At 35.1% G+C, this 17,699-nt stretch overlaps 3 protein-coding genes across 3 annotated transcripts; 1 reads left to right on the top strand and 2 right to left on the bottom strand.

The window, feature by feature from the left end:
* The first annotated feature begins 316 nt into the window (after positions 1 to 316).
* Positions 317 to 2,623, top strand: LOC140834593 (bifunctional dTDP-4-dehydrorhamnose 3,5-epimerase/dTDP-4-dehydrorhamnose reductase). Its single transcript, XM_073199596.1, has 2 exons — positions 317 to 838; positions 1,966 to 2,623. The coding sequence occupies exons 1-2, from the start codon at positions 389 to 391 to the stop codon at positions 2,416 to 2,418; spliced, it is 903 nt and encodes a 300-aa protein (XP_073055697.1). The 5' UTR covers positions 317 to 388; the 3' UTR covers positions 2,419 to 2,623.
* Positions 2,624 to 3,428: 805 nt separating this feature from the next.
* Positions 3,429 to 7,000, bottom strand: LOC140834592 (cucumisin-like). The gene is made up of 7 exons (XM_073199595.1): positions 6,392 to 7,000; positions 6,127 to 6,226; positions 5,540 to 6,050; positions 5,120 to 5,448; positions 4,933 to 5,044; positions 4,639 to 4,852; positions 3,429 to 4,404 (listed from the first exon to the last, which is right to left on the bottom strand). The coding sequence occupies exons 1-7, from the start codon at positions 6,540 to 6,542 to the stop codon at positions 3,854 to 3,856; spliced, it is 1,968 nt and encodes a 655-aa protein (XP_073055696.1). The 5' UTR covers positions 6,543 to 7,000; the 3' UTR covers positions 3,429 to 3,853.
* Positions 7,001 to 10,005: 3,005 nt separating this feature from the next.
* Positions 10,006 to 14,187, bottom strand: LOC140834591 (hydroxymethylglutaryl-CoA synthase-like). The gene is made up of 12 exons (XM_073199594.1): positions 13,933 to 14,187; positions 13,384 to 13,490; positions 12,504 to 12,636; positions 12,282 to 12,425; positions 11,933 to 12,091; positions 11,460 to 11,533; positions 11,305 to 11,380; positions 11,141 to 11,196; positions 10,969 to 11,056; positions 10,758 to 10,898; positions 10,502 to 10,651; positions 10,006 to 10,368 (listed from the first exon to the last, which is right to left on the bottom strand). The coding sequence occupies exons 1-12, from the start codon at positions 14,002 to 14,004 to the stop codon at positions 10,177 to 10,179; spliced, it is 1,392 nt and encodes a 463-aa protein (XP_073055695.1). The 5' UTR covers positions 14,005 to 14,187; the 3' UTR covers positions 10,006 to 10,176.
* Positions 14,188 to 17,699: the final 3,512 nt, after the last annotated feature.

The raw sequence follows: 17,699 nt of genomic DNA, 5'->3' as shown, positions 1-17,699 counted from the left end.
CCTATTACACCCTTAAAAATAACAAACGTTTTCTACTTTTCCAAGGGATACCACAATCTATTTACTAATAAATACCAATTTTGCACAACTTTCCCTAACAACTTAATTAAAATAATCAAAATTAAGTGAATCAAAATTCTTATAATAGTCAAACCAATGGAACTAGCCAAGCTAAATATTAAAGACAAAAACTCGTATGAGACGGGAACTATCTCGATGTTGTGTGTAGTAAAACAAATATCTATTTATGGAATTTAAAAAAAGAGAAAGATAGCATTCATGTGTATTTATTTCCCCACATTCATTTCACTGTTTATATTGCATAATTTACTAGGAATACTCCACACAATCGGTTTTCACAAAGGCGACACACACATTATTTTCCGCAATGGGCGCCACTGCAAATGGCTCATCAGCTCAGCCTCTCAACTTCCTGATCTACGGGCGCTCCGGTTGGATCGGTGGCCTGCTTGGGAAGCTCTGTGAAGCTCAGAGCATACAGTACACCTACGGGTCGGGTAGGCTGGAGAACCGGGCCTCACTCCAGTCCGACATCGCCTCCGTCCGACCCACACACGTGTTCAACGCCGCTGGTGTCACTGGCAGGCCCAACGTCGACTGGTGCGAGTCCCATAAGGTGGAGACTATCCGTACGAACGTTGCCGGCACGCTGACGCTGGCTGATGTATGCAGAGAGAACAATCTGGTGCTCATTAATTATGCCACCGGTTGCATTTTCGAGTATGATGAGGCGCACCCACTCGGGTCCGGTATCGGGTTCAAGGAGGAGGACAAGCCCAACTTTATCGGATCCTTCTACTCCAAGACCAAAGCAATGGTGGGTTTCCTTTGATTTTGTCATGTATATGTGAATTCGTTGCATATTCGAGATTTCTTGATCTCGAAGGCGGATCTTTGTTCGTTTATATTGTTATGTGGTCTAACCAGCGGATTTTTTTTATGGTGACTTGATGCGGGCTGCTAGTGTAAGCTGAGTTTTGATTCGAATCTATTAGATGCTTGTGTTGCTGGATTCGTCCATTTAAGTGTCTTAGTTTATTTTAAGAAATAGGTGTATGTTATCTAAAATAAGGTAACAAATTCTGTATTTTTAACTCAATAGATCTTGGACATTTATCCTAATAGTGGTTGTTTAAAATAATTTGGCTTAGAATAATATTTTTCTTCGTTCTGCATCTAGATTACATATCATGTAATATTGGAAGAAAAAGATTGTTTTATTAGAAGATACGAAGGTATTGTAAATTCAGTGTTTTTCTTTGAGATGAAGATTCTACCACGGATGAGGCATTGCCCAACATCAAAAGTGTGCGGTTGTGGAAATTTAGCATTGTGAACCCAGGTGATTGAGTCCCACGAAAAGCGTGTTGTAGTTGATACTCAGTGTGTTCTACACTGATATTCTGATTATTGATTAACGATGTTGATTCCTTTACTTAAAAGCAAGAGAAGAAGTTAGCTACCAATGCTGGTTGCATGATTTGATTTTATTTGGCAAAGAATTAAGGTGCCTTCTCTTTGATTTTGGATGAATATTCTGCAGATGGTTATTTATCTCAATGTTGTATAGCTTCTAGTCCTATCCTTTTCATCTTAAGCAGAAACCATGATTGAGGTCTGAGGCAATTATTTTCTCTAAGTGCGTCAAGAACTAATATATGGGGATGCATTAGAATGTTTTGGGGTGGGTGCTTAAGGCTTATGATTTGTATTGCTCAAATTGTAAAAAGATAATAATAAATTGATAAGAATTTAACTTCTATTTTCAATTTTTACCTCTTCCTCCCCTTTGATGAACTTAACATAATGAACGGCCAAATTCAAAAGGTTCTTGTAATTTCATGGTTATGTGGTATATTTTACATTAACAATATACTTTAATAGCGTTCAACGTTGCGAGAAAATTTAATATATGATATGCATCCTGATTTGTTGTTTCTTCAGGTCGAGGATTTGCTAAAGAACTACGACAATGTTTGTACACTACGAGTTAGGATGCCCATATCATCCGATCTCTCTAACCCACGTAATTTTATAACGAAGATCACTCGGTATGAGAAGGTTGTGAACATCCCAAACTCCATGACAATCTTGGACGAACTGCTTCCCATTTCCATTGAGATGGCAAAGAGAAATCTCACTGGGATCTGGAACTTCACTAATCCTGGAGTGGTCAGCCATAACGAGATTCTAGAAATGTATCGGGATTATATAGATCCTGACTTCTCTTGGAAGAACTTCACCCTTGAGGAGCAGGCTAAGGTGATCGTAGCCCCAAGGAGTAACAACGAGCTTGATGCCTCCAAGCTGAAACAAGAATTTCCTGAACTCATGTCTATCAAGGAGTCCCTCATTCAGCATGTGTTCTCCCCAAATCGAAAGACCCCTGTTGCCTGAATTGAGAATCTGTGGCCCGCCAATATTATATTTGTTATTGGTCTCTTTGTGTGGTCTGATACATTTTATGACCACGATTTTCTGTTTTGATGTTGATGAACAAGTCTTGTCTTGTGTTTTATTTTATTGATTGGATTTTTGAATAAATGGTCTCCTAAAGTATTAGTTTATTTGATTATAAGGAGTCAGTTACTTGTCTTTTTCATTTCGGTTGCAAATTTAGTAGCCCGTTACTCATTCTAAACCAGAGAACTTGTTTTACCTTCATTGAATGTTGTAGCTGTCAAGTGACTTATTGACAGTGAAAATGGTTGTAAACGAGTTGCAGTTGGTTCCATTCCGGGAAAACGACTTGATTAATGCAGTGGCTTACAACTTACATGACAGTTTTGTAACTCATTTGGATCCAAGGACTTTATGCCATTGTGACCGAGGTAGCTGATATCTGACATTATTATTGATATCGGAAATATGAAGCTATAAACCTTAAAAGTGAATGTTGAAGAATGATATGCTGCACAGTGCATCCAAGTGACTGAAAATTATCGTTTGGATCAAGTATGATAACATCGCGGCATAATTTCACAAAGTCCGGTGTATTTTCTTGTTCTATACGTATTTGTGTGAAGTGGACGGACAGGAAAAAAGCAGTACAACGAAATTATAAATCTGTAACCTGCCTAAACGAAAACAGGACACCCATGAATTCATGGCTTTCATGCTGTGGGGATAGGCTGTGTCGAGAAACATTCATGTAGTGTTTGGAGGGAAGATACCGTCTTCTTGGAATTGGAGGCAGACTTTTGTTTACAGTTGAAATCATGATTATCTTTTCAAGAATTCCAATTTCAAGAATGAAACTCCTTGAATGATTTCAGGCAAATTTTTTAATATTTGGTTTTTTAAATGGCCACCACAACTATTAGTCTATTAGCCATTAATAATCCTTGTCACAAGAAAAATTGTTCAGGAGAGTATTAGTTACCTTCATGGAAAGTGAACTGCAGTAAAACCTCATTGTTCTGAAGGAACACAAGCTTTGCTTTACAGACGAAAGATACAGATTCTATCTATTTAAAGCATGAATTATTGGAATCCTCAGGACAATCCCAGAAGAGTCAATCGAACTTAACACCACTTTTACTTTAGTAGTTTTGTATAAATTTTCAGGTTGCTGTCAGGACACTCCGGTGCCTTAGTTGACACATCGCCTTCACAAAGAGGAGACTTCAAGGAAAAACACATTATGCTGCTGAAGACTGTTAACCAGCTAGAGGAACATATAAACTAGACTTGTTCTCCCTCACTAATGGGGCTTCAACCATACAATTACTGATGCGACATATGGCTCCAGAAGGTCCCAGTTCTTGGATATGCTGGTGAACGCTTCAACTTTGGTTTCTTTTCAGGCACTGAAGACTCATCCGAGTAGAGACTATAAGGGCCAAGGGGCACCCGGAATATAATTATAAACTACAAGAGGTGTTCTTACGGCATGAGTTCCATCACTCCAAGTAATTGCTCCTGACATAATCGGCTGCTGTGAAATGGTAGGTCCAGTGACCTTTACAGTGAACGACTGTGTCTCCCCAATTTGCAAGAATGTCAAAACCGATGGTTCGATGGTGACACTAATAAGCGCTGGCATGTACATGGTGGCAGTATATGTTGAGTTTGCAGCACCGACATTGGTCACTTTTCGAGCAAATATACCTGTGATTTGCTGTCCGTCTTCTACATATAGTGAGAATGAAGGGTAGTTAAGATCCCAGGCTCTTCCAAGAATGGTATTGTTACACGTGCTGTTGTCTCCGGTGACGAGTCTCAGAGTGGTGGTGTTGTAGCCTTGTTTGCATAGGAAGTTGATGTAATCTGTTTCTGATATATCGAAGACTAGCCCCGGGTCGATTGTTGCAGCAGGGTTGATGTGTCCTGATCCGTAGGCAAATTCAAGGTCTCTGTGTCTTCTTGGATCCATAACATAAGCTGATTTATCATGAAGAAAAACAGTGTTACCTTTACCACATTACGGTTATGCCTAATATAAGACTGCAAAAGATTTTATTGAAGATTTTGCTCGCTGAACCAAACAGATCTTCGTGCATAAGAATCCTGTTCACGAATTTCTTTGTAGGAGAATCAAGAAAGGGAATCAAACCTTTCTTCTTAGTCATAAAAGTTTGTTGAAGGTTTATGCCATTAAGGTTGTTTCTGAATCACCTGTTGTCATGATTGCAGACTTAATAGCAGCAGGAGACCAGTTCGGGTGAGCCGCTTTAATATAGGCAGCAGTAGCACTGGCATGGGGGCAAGACATGGATGTGCCTGAGATAACGTTGAACAGTACTCTCCTCGTATCACCATCATAGATCGAAGGTGGTGCCAGTGGTGACCATCCAGCAAGAATATCCACACCGGGGGCAGTAATATCAGGCTATTTTATCATGAAAAATGCAAGAAAATATTCTCAGAAAGATACAACTGGCTGGAACATACAAGTAGTCAATCAATAACCTTGAGAATATCTGGCGAAGTAGGATTCGGCCCTCTCGAAGAAAATGAAACTACCAATGGAGCCATAGCATCTTTCCAAGTCTCGCCAACCAAAATGGTCGCCACAGGATAACTAAAAAGTATGCAAGAATTAGTGAAATTTACTTGAGAAGTCTTTAGAAGCAATTCTGGAGAAAGAATCGCTTACTGGGTTGATCTTATGTAATCGAGAACTTTTCTGCCATCTTGGGGACTGATCAATGTAGCTGGTAACGGATAACTGAATGCATATGTTGGATTAATGATCAATTCATCGGACATAATGGTTCCAACTCCATTGGCTAAAAGAATTGTGGAACCGTCTTGATGAGCTTCACAGAATACTATTTTCCCAGCCAACGTGTCAGCATTCATGGCGTCTTCGAAGCAATATCTTGCAGAATCGGGACTAGAACCAGCAGTATAGTTCACCGCATCTCCTCCCCAGATTAAAGGATAGGTTGTTCCATTCAAATCGTAGGTGCTAATGGAGATCCCCTTCATTTTTTAGATGAAATTAGTCAAAAAATTATCAACTGCAAATACTTATCGATGAGCGAGGATCCACGTACTGAAAATTCCAACTTACCGTCAAGATTTCACCATTTCCAAGTGCCAAGTTAGAGACAAATCTTCTATCAATTGTGCTAGCAGCAACAGTCAGTGTCCAAGGAGCATAGTTTGAAATACTAACAGGGTCAGGGCCATCATTTCCGGCTGAATTAGAGACCAAAATCCCATTCTTCATGGCGTGGAATGCTCCGATGGCAATAGGATCCTCAAAGTAATCTTCGGGGCCCCCTCCCAAAGAAACCGATATGATATCTACTCCATCTGCAATTGCATCATCAAATGCTTTGAGTATGTCTGCTGTTCCGCATCCATTCGCCCAACAAACTTTGTACACCGCAATTCTTGAATAAGGCACTCCTCCGCGTGCTACACCCTCCGCTAAGCCGAAAAAGCTCGTTTCTGGTAAGTACACACCAGCAACTGTTGATGATGTATGAGTACCATGCCCTTCAGAATCTCTTGGAGATGGGATATCTGTTTCATGGTATGAGTTCTCACTGTTGTAGTATCGTGCCCCAATCAGCTTGCTGCGACAAAAAATGAAGTAAATCGTACGGATTTCTGATATTTAATTTTTAAGTAGTTACAATCTTGGGTGCATACTTGTTGCAGGTGAAATTTTTTGTCTGGCATGTACCCTTCCATTTAGCTGGTGGAGAGCCATATCCTGTGTCATTGAAACTAGGATGCTCCGGCCAGGCTCCTACAATTTGTAGATACAAGACATAAGCAGGTACATATAGGATTTTCAGTCCTAGTGAAATTTCACGTACTTTTATCTGAAGAAACTACTGCCGTTGAAGTAGCATGCAAAGTTGCAAACTCAATAAGTAGAAAGTTTAATAAATTAACATATCCATTGGTTTACCTGTGTCGAGTAGTCCAACAATGACCTCTCCCTCTTGAGCTGCTCCAAGTTTTCCCTGGCTGAATCCCATGAAATCCCAAGATCTTGTGGTGTGTAGTTTTAATATTCGGTTCGGAATTACAGAAATTACTTCTTTCATTTCTGCATCCATTTTTCATGTCACTTTCTACAAAAACTATATATATATATATATATATATATAACGTGTTTGCAGCTTTGAAAATTATAGTCTCACTTGATATGCTTTCTGCCTCGTCTTTTGTAAGTTTTGCGGCAAATCCATTGAAACTTCTGCCATAACTATATATCAACGACTCTTTGGCCGATGAAGCACTGTAATCAGATATTAAAACGTGAGTAACAGAGCAATAGCCCCACTCAACTGATCAAATAGTTTTTTTATTAAAAAAATATCAACTTTCGTCCCCGATTCCATTAATCTTGATGTATACTCGGAAGCATTCTACCTGCCAAGAACACTGTGCAGCATGGAGAAATGTGTGGATGCAACCAAGCTATCATCTTGAAGCCGATCTCCCATGTAAACCACATAAAGCTACATATAAAAAGAAAAAAAGAACGTCGATAAAAGGCGACAAATCAACAACGCAGCGGCCCTAACCAGTTCGAGTTAGATATACCTTTCTTTCATCGCATTGACACTGAAGCACGAGGTTTGTAAGAAACAAAGAGTACAAGAACAAAAGAATCCCAGATTCTGCCATCATGATTATCTTATTAATTATCTCTACTATGGCTAAGTTTAATTCCATTTTGTATTTTAACATCTGAAGTATATATAGCATGGTTGCTTGAATCGTTTTCTCCGAATGTCACAAGAATTTTAGCTGTAAAAGTTTTCATTGGGCAACTTGTTTTTGATATTATCGTTCACTTCTAATGCCTGATCATCCTTGTATCATTGACGGATAATGTTCGGTTGGATAATTAACCTGGGAGTGGTATATATGGGTTTGGATAATCCTTATCCCTTGAGCTAGCTTTTGGGGTTGAGTTAGATCCAAGTTCTAATCTTAACATGGTATCAGAGCCCGGATTCATCGTTATGTGTTGGACCGCCTATAATTAGGCCATCCGTTCTACCCATAATTGGGTCATTTGTAAACTCCACGCTCTAGATGTTCATTTCTGGGCATGAGAGGGGCGTGTTAATTGTCTCACATCGGTTGATTACTAACCTGGGAGTTGTATATATAGTCTTGGACAATCCTCCCCCCTTGAGCTAGCTTTTGGGGTTGAGTTAGGTCCAAGTTCCAATCTTAACATGGTATTAAAGCTCAGGTTCCACCGTTATGTGTTGGACCACCCGTTCAACCCATAATTGGGTTATTTGTAAACTCCACGCTCCAGATGTTCATTCCTGGACGTGAGAGGGGTGTGTTAAATGTCTCACATCGGTTGGATAATTAACCTGGGAGTTGTATATATGGGCTTGGATAATCTTCACCCCTTGAGCTAGCTTTTGGGGTTGAGTTAAATCCAAGTTCCAATCTTAACAGATAACTTTGTCCCAAATGATTTTGTATGATTTAATTTGGGAGTTTTTAGAACATAAAATATCTATATTTTGTTGCTTTGTTAATTATTACTCGTTTGTTATGACCCAGTGAACGTTGTGCAGTAGATAGCGGAATCTCTGTTTTCTTTTTCATATATATGGAGATTTGAACCGAACAACTCTTTAGTAAAAGAGAGAGGTTATGTCATCAAGTCAAGAGGTTCGTGACGAATCGTTATTTTACAAAGAAAAAAATGAAATTTTCAGTTTGTTAAAATACAAAAATTTCGACCTTCTGCTAATATTTTCCCGAGTGTTATTATATATTTACTAAATAATTTTCCCCAGTGTTATTATATATTTACTAAATATATGTGTGTGTATGTGATTCAGTGTGAAGTAAGCAAGAAAGAAATAAATAAGTGGTACAAAGTTAGTGTAGAATAATTCTATTTTTAAGGTGTTGAACTCGCTCGGCTACTATAGAAATAGGTGGAGGTGACCTTTTACGTGGACCATGTATCCTAAAAGATCGCTTTAACTAATGATTTCTCCAAAATATTACATATAGAAAATTAGGCCAATAATTTAAGCACGGAAATTGTGCTTTAAAAGTTTCCATCTTTAAAACGTTTATTATCCAGTATAGCTATATTATAAAAACTAATTATGTAATGTAATTTTATAAATTTTGTGTAAGTAAATTATTTTGAAAAATATAAATTTTTGTACATACAAATTGAAATATAAAAAATTATTAGTAATGTTATAATAAAATATATCTTTCTAAAAATATATTATATTTATTATATTGTGTGTTTTGTTCACTAGCTAGTATATATTAAGTGGTGGAGTGTGTGTGTGTATATATATATATAGTATTTTTTATAAAACTTTTAAAATAAAAATTATGAATTTTGTAAGTTGTAATGATAGGAGAAAAAAGTTTATAAATAAAAAATATTATTATAATATAGTAAAATCGTGTAGTTAGTTTGATGAGATGCAGGCGCTCTTGTATTATTAAATGAAGTACACCAGACAGATTATCTTCGATCTTTTCCATACAGACAATGTCTTTACGGATCAAGATCTTGACATGTGTCATTTTTTAACAAGATTTTGACATGTGTAAAAAATAACATATGTCAAGATTAAGGTCCTTGCAAGTACTAATGCACTGAGAGTATTGAATTTTCCCCCAACAAATGCGGGAGTGCCTAGAGGAACCTCAACATTTTTTAATAAAAAAAAAAAGTGATACATTAATTGAGAAAGATAGTTTGAGAAATGATCTTTTGAATTGTGACTTTTTTCCTTTTGATATAATAGGGTGGGGGATTTTCTTCTAACTAAACCCAAGATCTCTAGTGTTGAGTGTTCATCCGTGCCAATAGACTAAGACCGCTTGGATCTTGAGTTCTCTCATAATTGTCCGTAGGCCAATAGATCTTTGGTTGAATTGAGACATTTTAAAAAAACAAAAAAATTGCAAATGACCTTCAAAAGTCTCTAGCTATTCCAATCAAAGATATAATTTTTTTTTTTTTTTGTTCTCTCAAACATATTATTTTTTGTTCTCTCAAACATAAAAATAATAAAAATGGCGATGTGAAATATAAATCTTTAATCATATATATCTTCTTCTTTCTACATTATTAAGCAAAAGACCATCATAATAATCACTATGATAAGTTAGTAAGTTCAAGAAATTACAAGTCTAACTTTATGTATATTAATTTCCACTAATTTTTACTGAACTCAAATAAAAATTTAGATAAAGAATAAATTAAAACAATATTATTATATTTTTAAAAAAGTTTTATTTCACATAAAGTTATAATTAATATTAATACTTATATACATAACGTGCCTAAAATCGCTTAGTAAATTGAAAACAGGCGATTCTAACTTGCATATTCCGTTTGAATATTCATTCAATTTGCCGCAAAATAAGATCTTTCTGCCGATGAACTATTAGAACGACGCTTTAAATATTTTAGAACTTTGAATTGTCCGATTAGTAAATTTTTCCTCTTGAAACATTTTTAAATAGATTGACTGCGCTAATGAAATGGAATTCAAGAAACCCATAAAAAATAAAGTACAAACTAAAATAAAGTTGAAAAAGGGAATATCAATTTCTGATAAGCCAAAAGGGGAAAAAGAAAAAGAAACTTGATCATTTGCTTGTGCTTCACAATGAAACAAGGTTATTTTTGCACGTGCCAGAACAAGTAGACACAAGAACCGAACCATTCAGACTTCAGTGGCCATTGGCGAGGGTGCCGTTCTCACTAGCTTTCTTGGAGTAGAATCGTCTGTACTTGGAATCCACTTCAGTGAGATAATATGTGCCTGGTGCAAGAACACTGAAATCCTTGCTCGTTACAAAGTCCTTGCCTCCGTACCTATGCTCCATCACCTTCATAGTTTCGACGAATTTTTCGGGAGGGAACTGCAGGATTTATGAATCAATCATATGTCAGAAAACCAGAAAATATTGAATCCAAATATTGGCCAATGCACCATAATGCATATAATATATAGTTTAGTGGATTAAATTTTGAGTCGAGGAAAAAATGGCCTACCTCCTGTCTTGACTTCAACTTCTCTGATATATTCATTACGGATGCAATGTTTGACAAGTTAAATGGGAGTTGAACCTCATTAAGACGGACAGAAAACATGGATGATGAGAGACCACTCCCATAGGAAAACAACATCACTCTTTGTCCAGCCTGAAATTAGGGGGGAAATATCAATTCCAAGATTGCAAAATTTTGTTTTTGCTAAAATTATCGAGGCTACAAGGATTTTAAATGAGCATATTGGTTTGTACTTTACCAGAGTGCTATGTTTATTGTGAATGAGGGATGCAAATGCAGCATAAATCGATGCAGTGTACATGTTCCCGACTTGTTTTGGTACTAGGGTAGATGGCTGCACTTTTGAATCATAAAATGGTTTTGCAACTTGTTGAGACGCCTGTGGATATAGTAAAGTTAGGGTGGAAAACGAAATTTTGGTTAATGGAAATTTTTTTCGTGATTCAAACCTTCTCAAGATCACGGCTTTGATAGCTTTCATCGCTTGTTAGCGATGCAAAAGGTGCAAGTTTTTCCTTCGCAGACTCGTTGATAGAGCTGAAAATCAATGATTGACAAAACAACTAAGCAGAAACCTTTTAAGCAGATTACTGCTCGTTCAAGGCCAGAGAAAGTTATTACCTGGCACTCCTTAAAAAATCATTGAATAGTAATCGAGCGAAGCTTTTCTGTACTAGCTGCATTTTCGAGTAAAAATGTTAACAAAACTTAGATCCGGTTCTAAATTTCAATAAGAAAAGAAAAACACAATTTCTTGTCAAGTACCCTTTTTCTACATGAACTACCTTATTGTATGGAGAATGGAATACAAAGTAGTCAACATCGGAAACTGAAAATTGTTTGCCCTCGAGCTTTTCATACCTATATGCATGATATGCAGTTAAGAACCTGGTGACAAAATTTAAGCAGGTTAAGGAGGAAGTGTACAAAAAATTCTTACTTGTCGCATAAGCTTTTGTAACAAGAATCGAGCGCCATGAGGTAACAAGTCTGAGAAAGTTTTCCATCAACAACCTACAAACATAACATTAATTGCATGAAAAATTAATAGGGGCATAGTTCAGTGATTCAATCTATTGCCAAATAGTATTTATGGTGCCAAGGTAAGGTCAAACGTCGAACAAGAAAATTTAATCAGTCGCAAAGTAAACTTGCAAAATGATTAGCACAATGTAAAAGGGAGGTAAAAAGGGATTTAGCAAATAAACAGTAGGGAAAAAAATCCCAGTGAGGACAAATACAATACACGAAGTACATACATGGTTGTTTAATAGGCGTAATGGTTCTTAACAATTATGACCCATGTAGAAATACGACCTTGCATAGGGTCTATATAGAATGAGACAATGCACAGTTTTGCTGTAAAAACAACTAACAAAAGTAGTAGTTATTAGAGGTTAAGAGGAAGATTACCGGATATTCACTGGCAAGATCGGGCTTGTAAAAATCATAAGCATGAGCCATGTGACTTGCCCTGAGCTTACTTTCAAAAGAAATAGGTGCATTTGGCCCTATAAGCATGGCAATTGCAGCAGCTCCCCCAGTTGGTCTAGCTGGTCCCTCAGCATAGACCTGTTACAAATAAATCGTTGGTAAGATATTGAAAAACAAACACATTTATTGTTTTAATTTAACACTAACGTTTGTGAGATGACCAGATAATAGCGACCTTATCATAAACTTTAATGAGTTTTTACAAAAATGTAATCTCCTATTTCATGTTAATCTAGAATTGGAAAATATGTGATGATAACTGTCATACCGCACTGTCCGTACAGACAACGAGGCCATATCGTCCATCCCACGAACTACTTTCCACCCAATTCACACAGTTAAACAAAGCAGCAGTGCCTCCATAGCACGCGTTGGTCGAATCAACACCTTCTATGTCAGTATTTCCACATTTCTGTTCATTCGAACGGACAAAGACATGGATGAATACCCTAAACACTAAGGTAAATGCTCAGACCACATGCCTCAATACCTCAAAAATAGGCATCAAGAAGGTTTTAATGGATTTGCTCTTATCAAGTACGGTCTCACTTCCAACTTCCAGACGACCAATCTGCTTTGGATCAACCCCATACTTCTCAAGGAGTGAAGAGACAGCGGTCAAACTGAATGTCAAAGAGTTAACAAACAGTTACCAAGAAAGCAACTAGTAATCAACTAAATTCACAAATAGTTAACCACATTAACCTGCCACCAGATTTCTACTTAACAATTTTGAAACACAAACAACAAAAGGTGGCAGTTTCCATCCATGAAACCCATTAAGCGTTTCAGTCCTTCCAATAATGCAATTACAACGACGCAAAAGATATATAATTCGTTATTCATTGTATAGTTTCTAGCAAATACAGCAGCATGACAACCTTCAAGAAACAGAAAAGCAGCACATGCTTTCATATTTTGAATATTCTCTTGCTTAATTACAAAGGGCACATCTCACAATGAATTATAACTTAAACAACTATGTCTGCTTTTTGCGTTGGCCAAGTATTCTCATACTTGTCAATCATGCTTTAAGAAAAAACGGTGTAGTCTTTACATGCAATCTGCCAAGGTTCTCAATAATAATGGTAAAATACTGCGTCTCTTTAGTATTTGTTAACATTTGCAACAACTGAATATCTACTAATTATGACATATAAATTACATTTTTAAAATGTTAATTATTAAGGAATAAACTATATGGTTCCATCACCCAAAAAAATAAAAATATTCAATTTCTCAAAAGCGGTAAAGACAGATTGGGGAAATCTCTCCACTCCCTCTGCTTACTCAGCGGTAGAAAAATATGCGTTATTTCCTCTTTTCCCCAACTTTCCAACATTTAATATGACTGAAGGAGAATTGAATACCTCATGGAGATCACATCTTCAACATCAGTACAAAATGCCATGCAATCTTGGCCAAGCCCAATTGTATATTTACCCTTGCTTGCTCCATCATGAGCCTCCAGCACTTCCTGCAGCAATTACACCATTATTCATTAAAGGGCACCGAGATCTGTTTTCCTCCATTGCAAAACAATCAAGGATTGCAGTAACAGAATAGAAGAAATCCAAGGAAAATTTCTGAAAAGCGAATCTGAAATCACAATCCTAGGAAACACAGGCGTTAAAAACTATGCGACGAAAACGGATCAAAAGTTCATGGCTAATAACATCAAAATCATTAGGCTGGTCCATTCTAGCGATTTTCTTCCCCATTCAACGTCATTCTTGAATCCCACATAATTTCTTGAAAAGGACCACAAAAATAGAGGCCAACAAAAAACAAGACACACACAATCACGCCCCCAACTCTTCCCAGACGTGTACCTACATGGCACGTTTGATTTCCCGATTCAACTCACGTACAAAAAAAAACAAACACCACCCAAGATAAACGAAAACACAAAATCAAACCTGCTGGATGCAAGTAGGAGGAAAGTAAATTTCCATCGCGAGAATTCCAACGTTCTTGGGTTGCAGGGCCATCTCTCTTTCTTCTTCTACCCTTTCCTGGCTAAAAAATGCAGGGGAAAAAACAGATCGAACGGACCAAGAAACTAGTATTTCCTGAGTCTAAATTCAGGATGTATCCACAAAGACAGGCGCGAGTGAGTAGGAAAACAGAAGTTAGAGAGGGTATAAATGGGTGGCTGAATATGATAGCGTCCATGGCTTCTTTATTTATAGGAGAAAAATAAAAAAGGAGTTGTAAATAATATTACCAAACTTCTAGCATTGATTCCATTTTATTTGCTTTTTACACCCCTCTTTCCACTCCTCATCCAAATTCGGAACTAGTACAAAGTCCATTACTATTTTTTTTTATATCAAGTCGAGTTAGTTCGAGAAAATATTGATACGAAAAATCGAACGTGAAGTGTCTCTCTTATTCCAATTCTTGCTTGGTCCTCAAAATGTTTATTTAAAATGCATATAATGATATACACTTTGAAGCAAAAGTGAGTTTCTGACTCAACAAACACAAATATTAAATAGTTTTCAACCATATTGTTGGGTACAAAGATATATAATGTCTTTTTTTTATGAGAGCAATCAAATTTTTGTGTTTGGGTGATTATACAATTTAAGAAATTGAAATTACAACATTATCATCAATTATAATTTTTTAAGACAAAAATTTATGGGATATGGTCTTACGGGTCGTATTTTGTGAAACATATATCTTATTTGGATCATCCATGAAAAAATATTATTTTTATGTTAAGAGTATTGATTTTTATTGTGAATATCGTTATGGTTGACTCGTCTCATAGATAAAGATTCTTGAGACCATCTCACAAGAAACATACTTATTTTTTAATAAAACGACAAACGTTCAATCCTACGCATAATTTCAAAATTCTTGAATATATATTTTACAGCGGCTTTAAACGGAACCCAAAACCAAAGAGCAAAAAATCTCCCCATTCCAGATCATGTTAATAGAATCAACTCCACCTCAAAGTTAAAACATAGCGTTTCATAGCTACTGAATAACTTATAATTACACTAAAGTTTCAACAGAACTTTCACATTTAATACATAGTTGACATTCGAAATTTCTTTATTTTAGCAAAAGAAGCCTATTTTTTTTCTCGCTTTTTATCTCATTTTTAACTTTTAGGATGGCACTTGACATATTGAAAAGGCATAAATCAAATTCGGAAAACTTAAATTAAGAACTATAAAATATATAATTTGAGAGACAAAGAGATAGCCCCGACAACAATTATATAATTAATGAAAAATAATCAGAATTTTTGATTATTTTTATGTGGCAAAGCTATCACATGCACTGAGTTCCATTTCTTGAAAATTGGTATAAATATTCTGAATTATATATCTGTCAATGAGGACAAATGACTTGTGACTGTTTGAGTATTGTAAATTTGTAATTATAACAAATCCATAATATATAAAAAAATAAATTTAACCTCGATCAAAATAGAAAATATCTTTTACTATTTATTAAGGCTGAGTAGGTTAGAGTAACTTCCTTGGTCTGTTTTTTAAAATACCTAAAATATCCTTCACCCCCACTCTCTACATTACTAATTATATATATTAATAAAGTGTTAAAAAATAAAAGCAAGTCACATGTAGTTTAGTGGATAAAGCTTATGTTTCTTAATAATGAGGTTGTAGGTTCAATTTTTGCTTGGGTCTTTTTTATTCTTTTTTAATTTATTTTTTAGTTCATATATCAAAATTATAATGTAGCCACTCATTATTTCTTATAAATATATTTTGATCCTCATTTAAATATAAATCAAATAAATTATAAAAACATATCGTACAAGCACGCAACGCGTGAGTCGTTGTACTAATATACAATAAGTGGGGGCATCTTTACATTAAGGTACAGAAAAATAATTACAGTCCACAGAAAGAATGAGATGATAGACAAAAAGTAATTCAAGAACAATCTCAAAATATTTGGCGATTGCTGTTTCGTCTACCAATAAAAATATATCTTCAATAGCTCTATTTTTCCCCCTCTCGGAATACCAAAAACTGAATATTATTAGTCTAAGGAAGTATATATAATCACTAAAAAAAGGTTTTGGCTTTTAACTTAAAATAATCAATTTTGTTTTTCAAGGAAAAAAATGAAATCAAAAAGTTGACGAGACATTAATTCTGATTTTACAAAAAAAAAAAAAATAGTAGAAATTTAGTATTAAAATAACTTATTTATCAAATATTACTTTTAACTTTTGTTTTCAAAATATTTCTTATATCTTATTTTCTTCGTTTCTCATAATTTATGGATTTAATAATTTCTGTAAAAGAACAATTATTGATGATATTCTCTACTATTCTTATATTATTACAAGGGAGGATGACAACGGGGTGGATTTTGCCAAATTTTGGGACCTATCCTGCCTTATTTTAGATTCATTCATCTCGTGAACTCGACAGATCCAATCTGCGTTAAAAAAAATTAAATGCTTTAAAGATTTTTATCAATACACAAAAAAAATGTTTAAAATTAATAAATCGTTAAATTAATTTCCTTATATATATATATTAATAATATGTTAAAAAATATTATCACAATTTATATTCAGTTAGTAAACAAAAGAAAAATATAATTATATATTTTCATATTAAATTAAATAATATTAATAATATATAGGTATATGATGGAGGATCCGACACGAGTCTACTAAATCCTAAGACTCGTTAGTTAACATGCTTAATCAAGTCTAACCTGCTCGAGCGAATAGGTGGATCTATATTGTGACTCGAGGGTGCCACGAACTCCAAATTTTTTTTTGAAAGTCTTGTTGTTATACACAAAAAAATAAATAAAAATCACTATGCATATTAATAAATTACTTTTAAGTCAAATTATTAATCAAGGATGTAACTTAAACGTAGGACACTAGTTTTCTATACTAGACTAGACTACCATTACGTGATTCAATAACTCTCATTATTATTTTCGATGATAGAACTTATAAGTTATAATTGTTATTTTTCGGTCATATTGATTGTAAATCACGTAAATCGGATAAATTGGACAAACTCTGTATAACGAGCTTACCAAAAAAAAATATTATTAGGATCGGAAATCAAACACACAATAATTGTTTCGGAGTTCATCTATTATATCAAGTCAAATCAATTTTCAAGCATGCATCTACTCATCAACTTGAATACGGGACAAATTCTTTCTTTTTCCTTCATTAACTACCATTTGCGATAAATACAAATTTTATTAGTAACTACATATTATACCTAGAAGAATAGACAAGCTAAATTCTTTTTTTTTTTTTTGTGAAAACAGTAGTTCTTTTAAAAAATTATATATATGTGGAAATATAATTAAAAAGAGTTCAACAAATTTCGCATACGTATTTCATATATGTGACTCACGTTTTGAAATCGATCCCGAAGAAATGTCGGTATCAAATTTATTGTTAATTGAATAAATGTCGGGTGGCGAAGTCAAGAGAGGTGAGCTCCAATCATGTCAGTTTTGCGTCATCTTCCATTAACTAATACATATTTCACGAAATCAAATATCAAAGTGATATTAGTCGCAGTTTTAATTATCTTAATATATAATAAAAAAAAGGTTGAACTGATTTAGCCGGTTGTAAACGGTTCATGATCGGTTCTAGATTGATTTTGACTGATAAAAATTAGTTTATACGTTTGGTCTGAACCAAACC

The sequence above is a fragment of the Primulina eburnea genome, chromosome 6 (genome assembly GCF_022965805.1).
Source record: "Primulina eburnea isolate SZY01 chromosome 6, ASM2296580v1, whole genome shotgun sequence".
Classification (NCBI taxonomy): domain Eukaryota; kingdom Viridiplantae; phylum Streptophyta; class Magnoliopsida; order Lamiales; family Gesneriaceae; genus Primulina; species Primulina eburnea.
The sequence above is the reverse complement of the archived record's forward strand: the minus strand, read 5'-3'. Positions and strand labels throughout refer to the sequence as shown.